The following is a 24189-nucleotide window of genomic DNA, read 5'->3' as shown; positions in this document are numbered from 1 at the left end:
ATCTTGGAAAACATAATAATTGTTAGTAACAACCTCAATCGCTCCCTACACCCAGCAGTACATCAAGTTTCCTGCAGACATCCTCTGACCATTCCAAGGCCCATGGTATGGTTAATGGAAGTATAAAGACTTCAAAAAGTGTGGGGTCCCGTATATAGGACTTGCCTGAGGTCGCAAAAGGACGCAGTATTTTATCCAAAAACACTGCAATATGTGAAAAAAATAGAACCCCTTCCAAATTGGGAGGGGGCAGGGGACATGTGATCCATGCCCCAGGTGCCCTGTTCCTCCAGGCCCCGGATTGACACCCGGAGGGTCTCCGGACACACCGCCATTCTTCTTTGGTTATGCGTTGCCTCCGTTCAGGTGACTCGTTTGGTCATTCTGAATTTGTCTTCTAATGGTTGTGGTTGGGACTGAGGACACAGCAGGTCCAGAGCTGATCCCTATAATTGGTGAGCGCAGTCCAGGGCTGAGAGCCAGGGACTTGCGCTCCCTTAGGAGGGGCTCATTTTTCCTTTGACCGGGGATCCTGATATAAGGCGCCAATGGCTGTGGAGAGCGCCCGTCAGTGAGGCTCCGTATGTGGTGAAACACGCGTGGCTTACGGTTAAGGATTGTGTTCTATGATACGTTCAGTTGGTGAGGCCCGCACTGGATATTTCTTCTCGCTGTCTCCGGTATTTATATCAGCCCCTCTACGGTTTCATTAGCCTGGATAATGGCGGTGTGTTTATCGGATAAATGGCGCTGTCTGTACAAGTTACTCCATTTACTGTGTGGGCACAGTGACTCGGACGCACGCCCGGCATGCACGTATGTGCTCATGAGCACTAGAGATGATGACTCCATGCCAAGGAGTAATCTTTTCCCTCCGATGATGTTGTGCTGACACATGCGCAGTTATAATTGGGGAGCGCTGAGATTTCACATGGATTATGGATTCTATTGGAGGGGGAGCGACTCATTTACGATCTATTGTTTTCAATCACATGCACCTTACTATCCAACAAGGCCTAATTAACACTATAAACACTGGTAGTATCAATTTCTATGATATTTGGGTGTAACCGATCCCGGATGTATTATGTGAAATCTCTACGTGTAATCACACTGAACTATTTCATAGATGTGATCCCTGTATGTCTCGGAGCAGTTCAGTCACTGCTCGACAACATCTCCAATCACACGAGCTGAAACGCTGCATTGGGTGAATAAGAGATCCACTTTATCTGCAGTATTTCCCGAGTGCTGCCTCTTTCTACTTTATTGCAATATGGGGGATTTTTGTCCAAGATCTTTTTGAGGAATTGCACCTGGGGACTTGGATTGTGCTATCCATTGATTTTTCTATACATAAAATGCTGGATATTGGGTGACGCTCCCTGATGTCTGTGTAGAATAATCTGGATATTGTGTGACGCTCCCTGATGTCTGTGTAAAATACTCTGGATATTGTGTGACGCTCCCTGATGTCTGTGTAGAATACTCTGGATATTGTGTGACGCTCCCTGATGTCTGTGTAGAATGCTCTGGATATTGTGTGACGCTCCCTGATGTCTGTGTAGAATGCTCTGGATATTGTGTGACGCTCCCTGATGTCTGTGTAGAATACTCTGGATATTGTGTGACGCTCCCTGATGTCTGTGTAGAATACTCTGGATATTGTGTGACGCTCCCTGATGTCTGTGTAGAATACTCTGGATATTGTGTGACGCTCCCTGATGTCTGTGTAGAATACTCTGGATATTGTGTGATGCTCCCTGATGTCTGTGTAGAATACTCTGGATATTGTGTGACGCTCCCTGATGTCTGTGTAGAATGCTCTGGATATTGGGTGACGCTCCCTGATGTCTGTGTAGAATACTCTGGATATTGGGTGACGCTCCCTGATGTCTGTGTAGAATAATCTGGATATTGTGTGACGCTCCCTGATGTCTGTGTAGAATGCTCTGGATATTGTGTGACGCTCCCTGATGTAAGTGTAGAATACTCTGGATATTGTGTGACGCTCCCTGATGTAAGTGTAGAATACTCTGGATATTGTGTGACGCTCCCTGATGTCTGTGTAGAATACTCTGGATATTGGGTGACGCTCCCTGATGTCTGTGTAGAATGCTCTGGATATTGTGTGACGCTCCCTGATGTCTGTGTAGAATAATCTGGATATTGTGTGACGCTCCCTGATGTCTGTGTAGAATGCTCTGGATATTGTGTGACGCTCCCTGATGTCTGTGTAGAATACTCTGGATATTGTGTGACGCTCCCTGATGTCTGTGTAGAATGCTCTGGATATTGGGTGACGCTCCCTGATGTCAGTGTAGAATACTCTGGATATTGGGTGACGCTCCCTGATGTCTGTGTAGAATGCTCTGGATATTGTGTGACGCTCCCTGATGTCTGTGTAGAATAATCTGGATATTGTGTGACGCTCCCTGATGTCTGTGTAGAATGCTCTGGATATTGTGTGACGCTCCCTGATGTCTGTGTAGAATACTCTGGATATTGTGTGACGCTCCCTGATGTCTGTGTAGAATGCTCTGGATATTGGGTGACGCTCCCTGATGTCAGTGTAGAATACTCTGGATATTGTGTGACGCTCCCTGATGTCTGTGTAGAATAATCTGGATATTGTGTGACGCTCCCTGATGTCAGTGTAGAATACTCTGGATATTGTGTGACGCTCCCTGATGTCTGTGTAGAATGCTCTGGATATTGTGTGACGCTCCCTGATGTCTGTGTAAAATACTCTGGATATTGTGTGACGCTCCCTGATGTCTGTGTAGAATACTCTGGATATTGTGTGACGCTCCCTGATGTCTGTGTAGAATGCTCTGGATATTGTGTGACGCTCCCTGATGTCTGTGTAGAATGCTCTGGATATTGTGTGACGCTCCCTGATGTCTGTGTAAAATACTCTGGATATTGTGTGACGCTCCCTGATGTCTGTGTAGAATACTCTGGATATTGTGTGACGCTCCCTGATGTCTGTGTAGAATGCTCTGGATATTGTGTGACGCTCCCTGATGTCTGTGTAGAATGCTCTGGATATTGTGTGACACTCCCTGATGTCTGTGTAGAATGCTCTGGATATTGTGCGACGCTCCCTGATGTCTGTGTAGAATACTCTGGATATTGTGCGATGCTCCCTGATGTCTGTGTAGAATACTCTGGATATTGTGTGACGCTCCCTGATGTCTGTGTAGAATACTCTGGATATTGTGTGACGCTCCCTGATGTCTGTGTAGAATGCTCTGGATATTGGGTGACGCTCCCTGATGTCTGTGTAGAATACTCTGGCTATTGGGTGACGCTCCCTGATGTCTGTGTAGAATACTCTGGATATTGTGTGACGCTCCCTGATGTCTGTGTAGAATACTCTGGATATTGTGTGACGCTCCCTGATGTCTGTGTATAAAATGCTGGATATTGGGTGACGCTCCCTGATGTCTGTGTAGAATGCTCTGGATATTGTGTGATGCTCCCTGATGTCTGTGTAGAATACTCTGGATATTGGGTGACGCTCCCTGATGTCTGTGTAGAATACTCTGGATATTGTGCGACGCTCCCTAATGTCTGTGTAGAATGCTCTGGATATTGTGTGACGCTCCCTGATGTCTGTGCAGAATACTCTGGATATTGGGTGACGCTCCCTGATGTCTGTGTAGAATAATCTGGATATTGTGTGACGCTCCCTGATGTCTGTGTAGAATACTCTGGATATTGTGTGACGCTCCCTGATGTCTGTGTAGAATACTCTGCATATTGGGTGACGCTCCCTGATGTCTGTGTAGAATACTCTGGATATTGTGTGACGCTCCCTCATGTCTGTGTAGAATACTCTGGATATTGTGTGACGCTCCCTGATGTCTGTGTATAAAATGCTGGATATTGGGTGACGCTCCCTGATGTCTGTGTAGAATGCTCTGGATATTGTGTGATGCTCCCTGATGTCTGTGTAGAATACTCTGGATATTGGGTGACGCTCCCTGATGTCTGTGTAGAATACTCTGGATATTGTGCGACGCTCCCTAATGTCTGTGTAGAATGCTCTGGATATTGTGTGACGCTCCCTGATGTCAGTGTATAAAATGCTGGATATTGGGTGACGCTCCCTGATGTCTGTGTAGAATGCTCTGGATATTGTGTGATGCTCCCTGATGTCTGTGTAGAATGCTCTGGATATTGGGTGACGCTCCCTGATGTCTGTGTATAAAATGCTGGATATTGTGTGACGCTCCATGATGTCTGTGTAGAATGCTCTGGATATTGTGTGACGCTCCCTGATGTCTGTGTAGAATGCTCTGGATATTGTGTGACGCTCCCTGATGTCTGTGTAGAATGCTCTGGATATTGTGTGACGCTCCCTGATGTCTGTGTAGAATACTCTGGATATTGTGTGACACTCCCTGATGTCTGTGTAGAATACTCTGGATATTGTGTGACACTCCCTGATGTCTGTGTAGAATACTCTGGATATTGTGTGACGCTCCCTGATGTCTGTGTAGAATAATCTGGATATTGTGTGACGCTCCCTGATGTCTGTGTAGAATGCTCTGGATATTGTGTGACACTCCCTGATGTCTGTGTAGAATACTCTGGATATTGTGTGACGCTCCCTGATGTCTGTGTAGAATAATCTGGATATTGTGTGACGCTCCCTGATGTCAGTGTAGAATACTCTGGATATCGGGTGACGCTCCCTGATGTCTGTGTAGAATAATCTGGATATTGTGTGACGCTCCCTGATGTCTGTGTAGAATACTCTGGATATTGTGTGACACTCCCTGATGTCTGTGTAGAATGATCTGGATATTGTGTGACGCTCCCTGATGTCAGTGTAGAATAATCTGGATATTGTGTGACGCTCCCTGATGTCAGTGTAGAATAATCTGGATATTGTGTGACGCTCCCTGATGTCTGTGTAGAATGCTCTGGATATTGTGTGACGCTCCCTGATGTCTGTGTAGAATACTCTGGATATTGTGTGACGCTCCCTGATGTCTGTGTAGAATACTCTGGATATTGGGTGACGCTCCCTGATGTCTGTGTAGAATACTCTGGATATTGTGTGACGCTCCCTGATGTCAGTGTAGAATGCTCTGGATATTGTGTGACGCTCCCTGATGTCTGTGTAGAATACTCTGGATATTGGGTGACGCTCCCTGATGTCTGTGTAGAATACTCTGGATATTGTGTGACACTCCCTGATGTCAGTGTAGAATGCTTTGGATATTGTGTGACGCTCCCTGATGTCTGTGTATAATACTCTGGATATTGTGTGACGCTCCCTGATGTCTGTGTAGAATACTCTGGATATTGGGTGACGCTCCCTGATGTCTGTGTAGAATACTCTGGATATTGTGTGACGCTCCCTGATGTCTGTGTAGAATAATCTGGATATTGTGTGACGCTCCCTGATGTCTGTGTAGAATAATCTGGATATTGTGTGACGCTCCCTGATGTCTGTGTAGAATACTCTGGATATTGTGTGACGCTCCCTGATGTCTGTGTAGAATACTCTGGATATTGTGTGACGCTCCCTGATGTCTGTGTATAATACTCTGGATATTGTGTGACGCTCCCTGATGTCTGTGTAGAATACTCTGGATATTGGGTGACGCTCCCTGATGTCTGTGTAGAATACTCTGGATATTGTGTGACGCTCCCTGATGTCAGTGTAGAATACTCTGGATATTGGGTGACGCTCCCTGATGTCTGTGTAGAATGCTCTGGATATTGTGTGACGCTCCCTGATGTCTGTGTAGAATGCTCTGGATATTGTGTGACGCTCCCTGATGTCTGTGTAGAATGCTCTGGATATTGTGTGACGCTCCCTGATGTCTGTGTATAAAATGCTGGATATTGTGTGACGCTCCCTGATGTCTGTGTAGAATGCTCTGGATATTGTGTGACGCTCCCTGATGTCTGTGTAGAATACTCTGGATATTGTGTGACGCTCCCTGATGTCTGTGTAGAATGCTCTGGATATTGTGTGACGCTCCCTCATGTCTGTGTAGAATACTCTGGATATTGTGTGACGCTCCATGATGTCTGTGTAGAATGCTCTGGATATTGTGTGACGCTCCCTGATGTAAGTGTAGAATACTCTGGATATTGTGTGACGCTCCCTGATGTCTGTGTAGAATACTCTGGATATTGTGTGACGCTCCCTGATGTCTGTGTAGAATACTCTGGATATTGGGTGACGCTCCCTGATGTCTGTGTAGAATACTCTGGATATTGGGTGACGCTCCCTGATGTCTGTGTAGAATGCTCTGGATATTGTGTGACGCCCCCTGACGTCAGTGTAGAATACTCTGGATATTGGGTGACGCTCCCTGATGTCTGTGTAGAATGCTCTGGATATTGTGTGACGCTCCCTGATGTCTGTGTAGAATGCTCTGGATATTGTGTGACGCTCCCTGATGTCTGTGTAGAATACTCTGGATATTGTGTGACACTCCCTGATGTCAGTGTAGAATACTCTGGATATTGTGTGACGCTCCCTGATGTCTGTGTAGAATACTCTGGATATTGTGTGACGCTCCCTGATGTCTGTGTAGAATACTCTGGATATTGTGTGACGCTCCCTGATGTCTGTGTATAAAATGCTGGATATTGTGTGACGCTCCCTGATGTCTGTGTAGAATAATCTGGATATTGTGTGACGCTCCCTGATGTCTGTGTAGAATGCTCTGGATATTGTGTGACGCTCCCTGATGTCTGTGTAGAATACTCTGGATATTGTGTGACGCTCCCTGATGTCTGTGTAGAATACTCTGGATATTGGGTGACCCTCCCTGATGTCTGTGTAGAATACTCTGGATATTGTGTGACGCTCCCTGATGTCTGTGTATAAAATGCTGGATATTGTGTGACGCTCCCTGATGTCAGTGTAGAATACTCTGCATATTGGGTGACGCTCCCTGATGTCTGTGTAGAATACTCTGGATATTGTGTGACGCTCCCTGATGTCTGTGTAGAATACTCTGCATATTGTGTGATGCTCCCTGATGTCTGTGTATAAAATGCTGGATATTGTGTGACGCTCCCTGATGTCTGTGTAGAATACTCTGCATATTGGGTGACGCTCCCTGATGTCTGTGTAGAATGCTCTGGATATTGGGTGACGCTCCCTGATGTCTGTGTAGAATACTCTGGATATTGTGCGATGCTCCCTGATGTCTGTGTAGAATGCTCTGGATATTGTGTGACGCTCCCTGATGTCTGTGTAGAATGCTCTGGATATTGTGTGACGCTCCCTGATGTCTGTGTAGAATACTCTGGATATTGTGTGACGCTCCCTGATGTCTGTGTAGAATACTCTGGATATTGTGTGACGCTCCCTGATGTCTGTGTATAAAATGCTGGATATTGTGTGACGCTCCCTGATGTCTGTGTAGAATACTCTGGATATTGTGTGACGCTCCCTGATGTCTGTGTATAAAATGCTGGATATTGTGTGACGCTCCCTGATGTCTGTGTAGAATAATCTGGATATTGTGTGACGCTCCCTGATGTCTGTGTATAATACTCTGGATATTGTGTGACGCTCCCTGATGTCTGTGTAGAATACTCTGCATATTGTGTGACGCTCCCTGATGTCTGTGTAGAATACTCTGGATATTGTGTGACGCTCCCTGATGTCTGTGTAGAATACTCTGGATATTGTGTGACGCTCCCTGATGTCTGTGTAGAATACTCTGGATATTGGGTGACGCTCCCTGATGTCTGTGTAGAATGCTCTGGATATTGTGTGACGCTCCCTGATGTCTGTGTAGAATGCTCTGGATATTGTGTGACGCTCCCTGATGTCTGTGTAGAATAATCTGGATATTGTGTGACGCTCCCTGATGTCTGTGTAGAATACTCTGGATATTGTGTGACGCTCCCTGATGTCTGTGTAGAATACTCTGGATATTGTGTGACGCTCCCTGATGTCAGTGTAGAATGCTCTGGATATTGGGTGACGCTCCCTGATGTCTGTGTAGAATACTCTGGATATTGTGTGACGCTCCCTGATGTCTGTGTAGAATACTCTGGATATTGGGTGACGCTCCCTGATGTCTGTGTATAAAATGCTGGATATTGTGTGACACTCCCTGATGTCTGTGTAGAATACTCTGCATATTGGGTGACGCTCCCTGATGTCTGTGTAGAATACTCTGGATATTGTGTGACGCTCCCTGATGTCTGTGTAGAATACTCTGCATATTGTGTGACGCTCCCTGATGTCTGTGTAGAATAATCTGGATATTGTGTGACGCTCCCTGATGTCTGTGTAGAATACTCTGCATATTGGGTGACGCTCCCTGATGTCTGTGTAGAATACTCTGGATATTGTGTGACGCTCCCTGATGTCTGTGTAGAATACTCTGGATATTGGGTGACGCTCCCTGATGTCTGTGTATAAAATGCTGGATATTGTGTGACACTCCCTGATGTCTGTGTAGAATACTCTGGATATTGTGTGACGCTCCCTGATGTCTGTGTAGAATACTCTGCATATTGTGTGACGCTCCCTGATGTCTGTGTAGAATAATCTGGATATTGTGTGACGCTCCCTGATGTCTGTGTAGAATACTCTGCATATTGGGTGACGCTCCCTGATGTCTGTGTAGAATAATCTGGATATTGTGTGACGCTCCCTGATGTCTGTGTAGAATACTCTGCATATTGGGTGACGCTCCCTGATGTCTGTGTAGAATACTCTGGATATTGTGTGACGCTCCCTGATGTCTGTGTAGAATACTCTGCATATTGGGTGACGCTCCCTGATGTCTGTGTAGAATACTCTGCATATTGGGTGACGCTCCCTGATGTCTGTGTAGAATACTCTGGATATTGTGTGACGCTCCCTGATGTCTGTGTAGAATACTCTGCATATTGGGTGACGCTCCCTCTCGTCAGTGGAGTGAGCCGGCTATTGTCAGACTGTTCCTCTCTTTGCGCATGTGCTATGTCTCTTAACCCAACAGAACCAACGGAACCAGAACCCAGAGGCACATGGAGAGAAAGGTGAGGCTACAATGAGACTCCCACTGTCTGCAAGAGACATCCACCCCGAGACTCCCACTGTGTGCAAGAGACATCCACCCCGAGACCCCCACTGTGTGCATGAGGCAATTACTCTCAGTCCCCCACCTTCTCCATGAGACCCCACTGTCTGCATTAGACAATCACACTGAGACCGCCACAGACTGCAAGAGACATCCACCCAGAGACCCAGGTCAGGAAGAGACTTTCTCCCAGGTGTCCCTTCTGACAATAAGAAATATTGCACAGCTTATTGACAGCAGAGACATTCACGCAGAGACCCCCAGTAACTGCTAGAGACCTTCCCATCCCGCCTAGAACAAACATTCACCTTCAGATGCCGACTGACTGCAGACCCCCGAGACATTAACCAAGAACCCCCCTCCAAACACTGACTGCAGACCCCAGAGACATTAACCAAGAACCCCCCCAACCACTGACTGCAGACCCCCGAGACATTAACCAAGAACCCCCCTCCAAACACTGACTGCAGACCCTCCAACCACTGACTGCAGACCCCCGAGACATTAACCAAGAACCAACCTCCAAACACTGACTGCAGACCCCCGAGACATTAACCAAGAACCAACCTCCAAACACTGACTGCAGACCCCCGAGACATTAACCAAGAACCAACCTCCAAACACTGACTGCAGACCCCCGAGACATTAACCAAGAACCCCCCCAACCACTGACTGCAGACCCCCGAGACATTAACCAAGAACCAACCTCCAAACACTGACTGCAGACCCCCGAGACATTAACCAAGAACCCCCCTCCAAACACTGACTGCAGACCCCAGGAACATTAACCAAGAACCCCCCCAACCACTGACTGCAGACCCCCGAGACATTAACCAAGAACCAACCTCCAAACACTGACTGCAGACCCCCGAGACATTAACCAAGAAACCCCCCCAACCACTGACTGCAGACCCCCGAGACATTAACCAAGAAACCCCCCAACCACTGACTGCAGACCCCCGAGACATTAACCAAGAAACCCCCCCCAACCACTGACTGCAGACCCCCGAGACATTAAACAAGAAACCTCCCTCCAACCACTGACTGCAGACCCCCGAGACATTAACCAAGAAACCCCCCAACCACTGACTGCAGACCCCCGAGACATTAACCAAGAACCCCCCCAACCACTGACTGCAGACCCCCGAGACATTAACCAAGAAACCCCCCTCCAAACACTGACTGCAGACCCCCGAGACATTAACCAAGAACCCCCCTCCAAACACTGACTGCAGACCCCCGAGACATTAACCAAGAAACCCCCCTCCAAACACTGACTGCAGACCCCCGAGACATTAACCAAGAACCAACCTCCAAACACTGACTGCAGACCCCCGAGACATTAACCAAGAACCCCCCTCCAAACACTGACTGCAGACCCTCCAACCACTGACTGCAGACCCCCGAGACATTAACCAAGAACCAACCTCCAAACACTGACTGCAGACCCCCGAGACATTAACCAAGAACCCCCCCAACCACTGACTGCAGACCCCCGAGACATTAACCAAGAACCAACCTCCAAACACTGACTGCAGACCCCCGAGACATTAACCAAGAACCCCCCTCCAAACACTGACTGCAGACCCCAGAGACATTAACCAAGAACCCCCCCAACCACTGACTGCAGACCCCCGAGACATTAACCAAGAACCAACCTCCAAACACTGACTGCAGACCCCCGAGACATTAACCAAGAAACCCCCCCAACCACTGACTGCAGACCCCCGAGACATTAAACAAGAAACCTCCCTCCAACCACTGACTGCAGACCCCCGAGACATTAACCAAGAAACCCCCCAACCACTGACTGCAGACCCCCGAGACATTAACCAAGAACCCCCCCAACCACTGACTGCAGACCCCCGAGACATTAACCAAGAAACCCCCCTCCAAACACTGACTGCAGACCCCCGAGACATTAACCAAGAAACCCCCCTCCAACCACTGACTGCAGACCCCCGAGACATTAACCAAGAAACCCCCCAACCACTGACTGCAGACCCCCGAGACATTAACCAAGAACCCCCCCAACCACTGACTGCAGACCCCCGAGACATTAACCAAGAAACCCCCTCCAAACACTGACTGCAGACCCCCGAGACATTAACCAAGAACCAACCTCCAAACACTGACTGCAGACCCCCGAGACATTAACCAAGAAACCCCCCAAACACTGACTGCAGACCCCCGAGACATTAACCAAGAACCAACCTCCAACCACTGACTGCAGACCCCCGAGACATTAACCAAGAACCCCCCTCCAAACACTGACTGCAGACCCCCGAGACATTAACCAAGAACCCCCCTCCAAACACTGACTGCAGACCCCCGAGACATTAACCAAGAACCCCCCTCCAACCACTGACTGCAGACCCCCGAGACATTAACCAAGAACCAACCTCCAAACACTGACTGCAGACCCCCGAGACATTAACCAAGAACCCCCCTCCAAACACTGACTGCAGACCCCCGAGACATTAACCAAGAACCCCCCTCCAACCACTGACTGCAGACCCCCGAGACATTAACCAAGAACCCCCCTCCAACCACTGACTGCAGACCCCCGAGACATTAACCAAGAACCCCCCTCCAACCACTGACTGCAGACCCCCGAGACATTAACCAAGAAACCCCCCAACCACTGACTGCAGACCCCCGAGACATTAACCAAGAAACCCCCCAACCACTGACTGCAGACCCCCGAGACATTAACCAAGAACCCCCCTCCAACCACTGACTGCAGACCCCCGAGACATTAACCAAGAAACCCCCCAACCACTGACTGCAGACCCCCGAGACATTAACCAAGAAACCCCCCAACCACTGACTGCAGACCCCCGAGACATTAACCAAGAACCCCCCCAACCACTGACTGCAGACCCCCGAGACATTAACCAAGAACCCCCCCAACCACTGACTGCAGACCCCCGAGACATTAACCAAGAAACCCCCCTCCAACCACTGACTGCAGACCCCCGAGACATTAACCAAGAACCCCCCCAACCACTGACTGCAGACCCCCGAGACATTAACCAAGAACCCCCCCAACCACTGACTGCAGACCCCCGAGACATTAACCAAGAACCCCCCCAACCACTGACTGCAGACCCCCGAGACATTAACCAAGAAACCCCCAACCACTGACTGCAGACCCCCGAGACATTAACCAAGAAACCCCCTCCAAACACTGACTGCAGACCCCCGAGACATTAACCAAGAACCCCCCAAACACTGACTGCAGACCCCCGAGACATTAACCAAGAACCCCCCCAACCACTGACTGCAGACCCCCGAGACATTAACCAAGAAACCCCCCAACCACTGACTGCAGACCCCCGAGACATTAACCAAGAACCAACCTCCAAACACTGACTGCAGACCCCCCAACCACTGACTGCAGACCCCCGAGACATTAACCAAGAAACCCCCCAACCACTGACTGCAGACCCCCGAGACATTAACCAAGAAACCCCCTCCAAACACTGACTGCAGAAGACGTTCCTCTGAAAACCACAACTGAATGCAGACTTCCAGTATCTCAATAGTTCTGCTTTTCACAGTACAGCTGACCACCAGGGACCATACACTCACGGTACAGCTGACCACCAGGGACCATACACTCACGGTACAGCTGACCACCAGGGACCATACACTCACGGTACAGCTGACCACCAGGGACCATACACTCACAGTACAGCTGACCACCAGGTACCATACACTCACGGTACAGCTGACCACCAGGGACCATACACTCACAGTACAGCTGACCACCAGGGACCATACACTCACGGTACAGCTGACCACCAGGGACCATACACTCACGGTACAGCTGACCACCAGGGACAATACACACACGGTACAGCTGACCACCAGGGACCATACACTCACGGTACAGCTGACCACCAGGGACCATACACTCACGGTACAGCTGACCACCAGGGACCATACACTCACGGTACAGCTGACCACCAGGGACCATACACTCACGGTACAGCTGACCACCAGGGACCATACACTCACGGTACAGCTGACCACTAGGGACCATACACTCACGGTACAGCTGACCACCAGGGACCTTACACTCATAGTACAGCTGACCACCAGGGACCATACACTCACAGTACAGCTGACCACCAGGGACCATACACTCACGGTACAGCTGACCACCAGGGACCATACACTCACGGTACAGCTGACCACTAGGGACCATACACTCACGGTACAGCTGACCACCAGGGACCATACACTCACGGTACAGCTGACCACCAGGGACCATACACTCACAGTACAGCTGACCACCAAGGACCATACACTCACGGTACAGCTGACCACCAGGGACCATACACTCACGGTACAGCTGACCACTAGGGACCATACACTCACGGTACAGCTGACCACCAGGGACCTTACACTCATAGTACAGCTGACCACCAGGGACCATACACTCACGGTACAGCTGACCACCAGGGACCATACACTCACGGTACAGCTGACCACCAGGGACCATACACTCACGGTACAGCTGACCACCAGGGACCTTACACTCATAGTACAGCTGACCACCGGGGACCATACACTCACGGTACAGCTGACCACCGGGGACCATACACTCATGGTACAGCTGACCACCAGGGACCATACACTCACGGTTCAGCTGACCACCAGGGACCATACACTCACGGTACAGCTGACCACCAGGGACCTTACACTCACGGTACAGCTGACCACCAGGGACCATACACTCACGGTACAGCTGACCACCAGGGACCATACACTCACGGTACAGCTGACCACCAGGGACCATACACTCACGGTACAGCTGACCACCAGGGACCATACACTCACAGTACAGCTGACCACCAGGTACCATACACTCACGGTACAGCTGACCACCAGGGACCATACACTCACAGTACAGCTGACCACCAGGGACCATACACTCACGGTACAGCTGACCACCAGGGACCATACACTCACGGTACAGCTGACCACCAGGGACAATACACACACGGTACAGCTGACCACCAGGGACCATACACTCACGGTACAGCTGACCACCAGGGACCATACACTCACGGTACAGCTGACCACCAGGGACCATACACTCACGGTACAGCTGACCACCAGGGACCATACACTCACGGTACAGCTGACCACCAGGGACCATACACTCACGGTACAGCTGACCACTAGGGACCATACACTCACGGTACAGCTGACCACCAGGGACCTTACACTCATAGTACAGCTGACCACCAGGGACCATACACTCACAGTACAGCTGACCACCAGGGACCATACACTCACGGTACAGCTGACCACCAGGGACCATACACTCACGGTACAGCTGACCACTAGGGACCATACACTCACGGTACAGCTGACCACCAGGGACCATACACTCACGGTACAGCTGACCACCAGGGACCATACACTCACAGTACAGCTGACCACCAAGGACCATACACTCACGGTACAGCTGACCACCAGGGACCATACACTCACGGTACAGCTGACCACTAGGGACCATACACTCACGGTACAGCTGACCACCAGGGACCTTACACTCATAGTACAGCTGACCACCAGGGACCATACACTCACGGTACAGCTGACCACCAGGGACCATACACTCACGGTACAGCTGACCACCAGGGACCATACACTCACGGTACAGCTGACCACCAGGGACCTTACACTCATAGTACAGCTGACCACCGGGGACCATACACTCACGGTACAGCTGACCACCGGGGACCATACACTCATGGTACAGCTGACCACCAGGGACCATACACTCATGGTTCAGCTGACCACCAGGGACCATACACTCACGGTACAGCTGACCACCAGGGACCTTACACTCACGGTACAGCTGACCACCAGGGACCATACACTCACGGTACAGCTGACCACCAGGGACCATACACTCACGGTACAGCTGACCACCAGGGACCATACACTCACGGTACAGCTGACCACCAGGGACCATACACTCACGGTACAGCTGACCACCAGGGACCATACACTCACGGTACAGCTGACCACCAGGGACCATACACTCACGGTACAGCTGACCACCAGGGACAATACACTCACGGTTCAGCTGACCACCAGGGACCATACACTCACGGTACAGCTGACCACCAGGGACCATACACTCACGGTACAGCTGACCACCAGGGACCATGCACTCACGGGACATTAACCAAGACCCCCCCCCCCCCCCCAACCAGTGACTGCAGAAGACGTTCCTCTGAAAACCACAACTGAATGCAAGAGCCATCTAGAGACTTCCTATATCTCAATAGTTTTGCTTTTCATAGTACATCAGATCACCAGGGACCATATACTCACAGTATAGCGGACCACCAGGGACCATACACTTATGGTACAGCGGATCACGAGGGACAACACACTCATGGTACAGAGGACCACCGGGGACCATACACTCACGGTACAGCAGACCACCAGGGACCATGCACTTATATTACAGCGGATCACAAGGGACAACACACTCATGGTACAGCGGACCACCAGGGACCATACAATCATGGTAGAGCAGACCACCAAGAAAAAAATCACAATGCAGCCGCACTCTTCAAGCACAAATAAAGTGCAGTAATGCTATAGTTATAGAGAACCTTCTGGTGCTGTTGCTGCGCTAATTTAGCAAATTTGAGATTCTTGTCAAATACATTTTGTACAAAATTATTAGCGCCCGTCTGCCGGTGTCAAGGCGATCTCTGTAAGACGGGAACATAACACTAAATACTACCTGTTATAGTGCCATACTGGCCACCATAAAATACAGGGAATGCAGACCACCAGGGACCATACAATCACGGTACAGCTGATCACGAATGACAACACACTTACAATACAGTGGACCACCAGGGACCAAACACACACACACACGGTACAGCTGACCACCAGAACAATACACTCATGATACAGCTGACCACCAGGGACAATACACTCATGGTACAGCAGAGCACCAGGGACAATACACTCATGGTACAGCTGACCACCAGAGACAATACACTCATGGTACAGCAGACCACCAGAGACAATACACTTATGGTACAGCTGACCACCAGGGACAATACACTCATGGTACAGCAGAGCACCAGGGACAATACACTCATGGCACAGCTGACCACCAGGAACAATACACTCATGGTACAGCTGACCACCAGGGACAATACACTCATGGTACAGCTGACCACCAGAGACAATACACTCATGGTACAGCAGAGCACCAGGGACAATACACTCATGGCACAGCTGACCACCAGGGACAATACACTCATGGTACAGCTGACCACCAGAGACAATACACTCATGGTACAGCAGAGCACCAGAGACAATACACTCATGGCACAGCAGAGCACCAGGGACAATACACTCATGGTACAGCAGACCACCAGGGACAATACACTCATGGTACAGCAGACCACCAGGGACAATACACTCATGGTACAGCAGAGCACCAGGGACAATACACTCATGGTACAGCTGACCACCAGAGACAATACACTGATGGCACAGCTGACCACCAGGAACAATAAAGTCACGTTACAGCTGACCATCAGGGACATTACACTCATGGTACAGCTGACCACCAGGGACCATACACTCATGGTACAGCAGAACACCAGGGACAATACACTCATGGTACAGCAGAGCACCAGGAACAATACACTCATGGTACAGCTGACCACCAGGGACAATACACTTATGGTAAAGCAGAACACCAGAGACAATACACTCATGGCACAGCAGAGCACCAGGAACAATACACTCATGGTACAGCTGACCACCAGGGACAATACACTCATGGTACAGCTGACCACCAGAGACAATACACTAATGGTACAGCAGACCACCAGAGACAATACACTCATGGCACAGCTGACCACCAGGGACAATACACTCATGGTACAGCTGACCACCAGAGACAATACACTCATGGTACAGCAGAGCACCAGAGACAATACACTCATGGCACAGCAGAGCACCAGGGACAATACACTCATGGTACAGCAGACCACCAGGGACAATACACTCATGGTACAGCAGACCACCAGGGACAATACACTCATGGTACAGCAGAGCACCAGGGACAATACACTCATGGTACAGCTGACCACCAGAGACAATACACTGATGGCACAGCTGACCACCAGGAACAATAAAGTCACGTTACAGCTGACCATCAGGGACATTACACTCATGGTACAGCTGACCACCAGGGACCATACACTCATGGTACAGCAGAACACCAGGGACAATACACTCATGGTACAGCAGAGCACCAGGAACAATACACTCATGGTACAGCTGACCACCAGGGACAATACACTTATGGTAAAGCAGAACACCAGAGACAATACACTCATGGTACAGCTGACCACCAGGGACAATACACTCATGGCACAGCAGAGCACCAGGGACAATACACTCATGGTACAGCAGAGCACCAGGGACAATACACTCATGGCACAGCAGAGCACCAGGGACAATACACTCATGGTACAGCAGAGCTCCAGGGACAATACACTCATGGCACAGCAGAGCACCAGGGACAATACACTCATGGTACAGCAGAACACCAGAGACAATACACTCATGGCACAGCAGAGCACCAGGGACAATACACTCATGGTACAGCAGAGCACCAGGGACAATACACTCATGGCACAGCAGAGCACCAGGGACAATACACTCATGGTACAGCAGAGCTCCAGGGACAATACACTCATGGTACAGCTGACCACCAGGGACATTACACTCATGGTACAGCAGAGCACCAGAGACAATACACTCATGGCACAGCAGAGCACCAGGGACAATACACTCATGGTACAGCAGACCACCAGGGACAATACACTCATGGTACAGCAGACCACCAGGGACAATACACTCATGGTACAGCAGAGCACCAGGGACAATACACTCATGGTACAGCTGACCACCAGAGACAATACACTGATGGCACAGCTGACCACCAGGAACAATAAAGTCACGTTACAGCTGACCATCAGGGACATTACACTCATGGTACAGCTGACCACCAGGGACCATACACTCATGGTACAGCAGAACACCAGGGACAATACACTCATGGTACAGCAGAGCACCAGGAACAATACACTCATGGTACAGCTGACCACCAGGGACAATACACTTATGGTAAAGCAGAACACCAGAGACAATACACTCATGGCACAGCAGAGCACCAGGGACAATACACTCATGGTACAGCTGACCACCAGGGACAATACACTCATGGCACAGCAGAGCACCAGGGACAATACACTCATGGTACAGCAGAGCACCAGGGACAATACACTCATGGTACAGCAGAGCACCAGGGACAATACACTCATGGTACAGCAGAGCACCAGGGACAATACACTCATGGTACAGCAGAGCTCCAGGGACAATACACTGATGGTACAGCTGACCATCAGGGACAATACACTCATGGTACAGCAGACCACCAGGGACAATACACTCATGGTACAGCAGACCACCAGGGACAATACACTCATGGTACAGCAGACCACCAGGGACAATACACTCATGGTACAGCTGACCACCAGGGACAATACACTGATGGCACAGCTGACCACCAGGAACAATAAAGTCACGTTACAGCTGACCATCAGGGACATTACACTCATGGTACAGCTGACCACCAGGGACCATACACTCATGGTACAGCTGACCACCAGGAACAATACACTCATGGTACAGCTGACCACCAGGGACAATACACTCATGGTACAGCTGACCACCAGAGACAATACACTAATGGTACAGCAGACCACCAGAGACAATACACTCATGGCACAGCTGACCACCAGGGACAATACACTCATGGTACAGCAGAGCACCAGGGACAATACACTCATGGCACAGCAGAGCACCAGGGACAATACACTCATGGTACAGCAGACCACCAGGGACAATACACTCATGGTACAGCAGACCACCAGGGACAATACACTCATGGTACAGCAGAGCACCAGGGACAATACACTCATGGTACAGCTGACCACCAGAGACAATACACTGATGGCACAGCTGACCACCAGGAACAATAAAGTCACGTTACAGCTGACCATCAGGGACATTACACTCATGGTACAGCTGACCACCAGGGACCATACACTCATGGTACAGCAGAACACCAGGGACAATACACTCATGGTACAGCAGAGCACCAGGAACAATACACTCATGGTACAGCTGACCACCAGGGACAATACACTTATGGTAAAGCAGAACACCAGAGACAATACACTCATGGTACAGCAGAGCACCAGGGACAATACACTCATGGTACAGCAGAGCACCAGGGACAATACACTCATGGCACAGCAGAGCACCAGGGACAATACACTCATGGTACAGCAGAGCTCCAGGGACAATACACTCATGGCACAGCAGAGCACCAGGGACAATACACTCATGGTACAGCAGAGCACCAGGGACAATACACTCATGGCACAGCAGAGCACCAGGGACAATACACTCATGGTACAGCAGAGCTCCAGGGACAATACACTCATGGCACAGCAGAGCACCAGGGACAATACACTCATGGTACAGCAGAACACCAGAGACAATACACTCATGGCACAGCAGAGCACCAGGGACAATACACTCATGGTACAGCAGAGCACCAGGGACAATACACTCATGGCACAGCAGAGCACCAGGGACAATACACTCATGGTACAGCAGAGCTCCAGGGACAATACACTCATGGTACAGCTGACCACCAGAGACAATACACTCATGGCACAGCAGAGCACCAGGGACAATACACTCATGGTACAGCAGAGCACCAGGGACAATACACTCATGGTACAGCAGACCACCAGGGACAATACACTCATGGTACAGCAGACCACCAGAGACAATACACTCATGGTACAGCAGAGCACCAGGGACAATACACTCATGGTACAGCTGACCACCAGAGACAATACACTCATGGTACAGCAGAGCACCAGGGACAATACACTCATGGTACAGCTGACCACCAGAGACAATACACTCATGGTACAGCAGAGCACCAGAGACAATACACTCATGGCACAGCAGAGCACCAGGGACAATACACTCATGGTACAGCAGACCACCAGGGACAATACACTCATGGTACAGCAGACCACCAGGGACAATACACTCATGGTACAGCAGAGCACCAGGGACAATACACTCATGGTACAGCAGAGCACCAGGGACAATACACTCATGGTACAGCAGAGCACCAGGGACAATACACTCATGGTACAGCTGACCACCAGAGACAATACACTGATGGCACAGCTGACCACCAGGAACAATAAAGTCACGTTACAGCTGACCATCAGGGACATTACACTCATGGTACAGCTGACCACCAGGGACCATACACTCATGGTACAGCAGAACACCAGGGACAATACACTCATGGTACAGCAGAGTACCAGGAACAATACACTCATGGTACAGCTGACCACCAGGGACAATACACTTATGGTAAAGCAGAACACCAGAGACAATACACTCATGGCACAGCAGAGCACCAGGGACAATACACTCATGGTACAGCTGACCACCAGGGACAATACACTCATGGCACAGCAGAGCACCAGGGACAATACACTCATGGTACAGCAGAGCACCAGGGACAATACACTCATGGTACAGCAGACCACCAGGGACAATACACTCATGGTACAGCAGAACACCAGGGACAATACACTCATGGTACAGCAGAGCACCAGGGACAATACACTCATGGTACAGCAGAGCTCCAGGGACAATACACTGATGGTACAGCTGACCATCAGGGACAATACACTCATGGTACAGCAGACCACCAGGGACAATACACTCATGGTACAGCAGACCACCAGGGACAATACACTCATGGTACAGCAGACCACCAGGGACAATACACTCATGGTACAGCTGACCACCAGGGACAATACACTGATGGCACAGCTGACCACCAGGAACAATAAAGTCACGTTACAGCTGACCATCAGGGACATTACACTCATGGTACAGCTGACCACCAGGGACCATACACTCATGGTAAAGCAGAACACCAGAGACAATACACTCATGGCACAGCAGAGCACCAGGGACAATACACTCATGGTACAGCTGACCACCAGGGACAATACACTCATGGCACAGCAGAGCACCAGGGACAATACACTCATGGTACAGCAGAGCACCAGGGACAATACACTCATGGTACAGCAGACCACCAGGGACAATACACTCATGGTACAGCAGAACACCAGGGACAATACACTCATGGTACAGCAGAGCACCAGGGACAATACACTCATGGTACAGCAGAGCTCCAGGGACAATACACTGATGGTACAGCTGACCATCAGGGACAATACACTCATGGTACAGCAGACCACCAGGGACAATACACTCATGGTACAGCAGACCACCAGGGACAATACACTCATGGTACAGCAGACCACCAGGGACAATACACTCATGGTACAGCTGACCACCAGGGACAATACACTGATGGCACAGCTGACCACCAGGAACAATAAAGTCACGTTACAGCTGACCATCAGGGACATTACACTCATGGTACAGCTGACCACCAGGGACCATACACTCATGGTACAGCTGACCACCAGGGACAATACACTTATGGTAAAGCAGAACACCAGGGACAATACACTCATGGTACAGCAGAACACCAGGGACAATACACTCATGGTACAGCAGAGCACCAGGGACAATACACTCATGGTACAGCTGACCACCAGGGACAATACACTTATGGTAAAGCAGAACACCAGAGACAATACACTCATGGCACAGCAGACCACCAGGGACAATACACTCATTGTACAGCAGACCACCAGGGACAATACACTCATGGTACAGCAGACCACCAGGGACAATACACTCATGGTACAGCAGAGCACCAGGGACAATACACTCATGGTACAGCTGACCACCAGGAACAATACACTCATGGTACAGCTGACCACCAGGGACAATACACTCATGGTACAGCTGACCACCAGGAACAATACACTCATGGTACAGCAGAGCACCAGGGACAATACACTCATGGTACAGCAGAGCACCAGGGACAATACACTCATGGTACAGTAAACCCACGGGGACCATATACTTATGGTACAGCTGACCACCAGGGACAATACACTCATGGTACAGCAGAGCACCAGGGACAATACACTCATGGTACAGCAGAGCACCAGGGACAATACACTCATGGCACAGCTGACCACCAGGAACAATACACTCATGGTACAGCAGAGCACCAGGGACAATACACTCATGGTACAGCAGAGCACCAGGGACAATACACTCATGGTACAGCAGAGCTCCAGGGACAATACACTGATGGTACAGCTGACCACCAGGGACAATACACTCATGGTACAGCAGACCACCAGGGACAATACACTCATGGTACAGCAGAGCACCAGGGACAATACACTCATGGTACAGCAGAGCACCAGGGACAATACACTCATGGTACAGCAGAGCACCAGGGACAATACACTCATGGTACAGCAGAGCACCAGGAACAATACACTCATGGTACAGCAGAGCACCAGGGACAATACACTCATGGTACAGCAGAGCACCAGGGACAATACACTCATGGTACAGCAGAGCACCAGGGACAATACACTCATGGTACAGCAGAGCACCAGGAACAATACACTCATGGTACAGCAGAGCACCAGAGACAATACACTCATGGTACAGCAGACCACCAGGGACAATACACTCATGGTACAGCAGAGCTCCAGGGACAATACACTGATGGTACAGCTGACCACCAGGGACAATACACTGATGGTACAGCTGACCACCAGGGACAATACACTGATGGTACAGCAGAGCACCAGGGACAATACACTCATGGTACAGCAAAGCACCAGGGACAATACACTCATGGTACAGCAGAGCACCAGGGACAATACACTCATGGTACAGCAGACCACCAGAGACAATACACTCATGGCACAGCAGAGCACCAGGGACAATACACTCATGGTACAGCAGAGCACCAGGGACAATACACTCATGGTACAGCAGAGCACCAGGGACAATACACTCATAGTACAGCAGAGCACCAGGGACAATACACTGATGGTACAGCTGACCACCAGAGACAATACACTAATGGCACAGCTGACCACCAGGAACAATACACTCATGGCACAGCTGACCACCAGGTACCATAAAGTCACGTTACAGCTAACCATCAGGGACATTACACTCATGGTACAGCAGAGCACCAGGGACCATACACTCATGGTACAGCTGACCACCAGGGACAATACACTCATGGTACAGCTGACCACCAGGGACAATACACTCATGGTACAGCAGAGCACCAGGGACAATACACTCATGGTACAGCAGAGCACCAGGGACAATACACTCATGGTACAGCAGACCACCAGGAACAATACACTCATGGTACAGCAGAGCACCAGGGACAATACACTCATAGTACAGCAGAGCACCAGGGACAATACACTGATGGCACAGCTGACCACCAGGTACCATAAAGTCACGTTACAGCTAACCATCAGGGACATTACACTCATGGTACAGCTGACCACCAGGGACCATACACTCATGGTACAGCTGACCACCAGGTACCATAAAGTCACGTTACAGCAGAGCACCAGGGACAATACACTCATGGTACAGCAGAGCACCAGGGACAATACACTGATGGTACAGCTGACCACCAGGGACAATACACTCATGGTACAGCAGAGCACCAGAGACAATACACTCATGGTACAGCAGAGCACCAGGGACCATACACTCATGGTACAGCAGAGCACCAGGGACAATACACTCATGGTACAGCAGAGCACCAGGAACAATACACTCATGGTACAGCTGACCACCAGAGACAATACACTGATGGTACAGCAGAGCTCCAGGGACAATACACTCATGGTACAGCAGAGCACCAGGGACAATACACTCATGGTACAGCTGACCACCAGAGACAATACACTGATGGCACAGCTGACCACCAGGTACCATAAAGTCAAGTTACAGCTAACCATCAGGGACA

General features: G+C 50.0%; 1 protein-coding gene across 1 annotated transcript in view; it reads left to right on the top strand.

The window, feature by feature from the left end:
• Positions 1–8902: 8902 nt before the first annotated feature.
• The window catches only part of SMARCD3 (SWI/SNF related, matrix associated, actin dependent regulator of chromatin, subfamily d, member 3), a 163143-nt gene continuing 147856 nt past the window's right edge, over positions 8903–24189 (top strand). The window contains exon 1 of the mRNA XM_040431811.1: positions 8903–9021. Within this exon, the coding sequence (XP_040287745.1) occupies positions 9010–9021 (12 nt within the window). The 5' untranslated portion in view covers positions 8903–9009. The remainder of the gene's footprint in view (positions 9022–24189) is intronic.

Source organism: Bufo bufo, chromosome 5 (genome assembly GCF_905171765.1).
Source record: "Bufo bufo chromosome 5, aBufBuf1.1, whole genome shotgun sequence".
Classification (NCBI taxonomy): Eukaryota; Metazoa; Chordata; class Amphibia; order Anura; family Bufonidae; genus Bufo; species Bufo bufo.
Note: the sequence above shows the minus strand (reverse complement) of the source record. Positions and strands in the feature narration are given on the sequence as shown.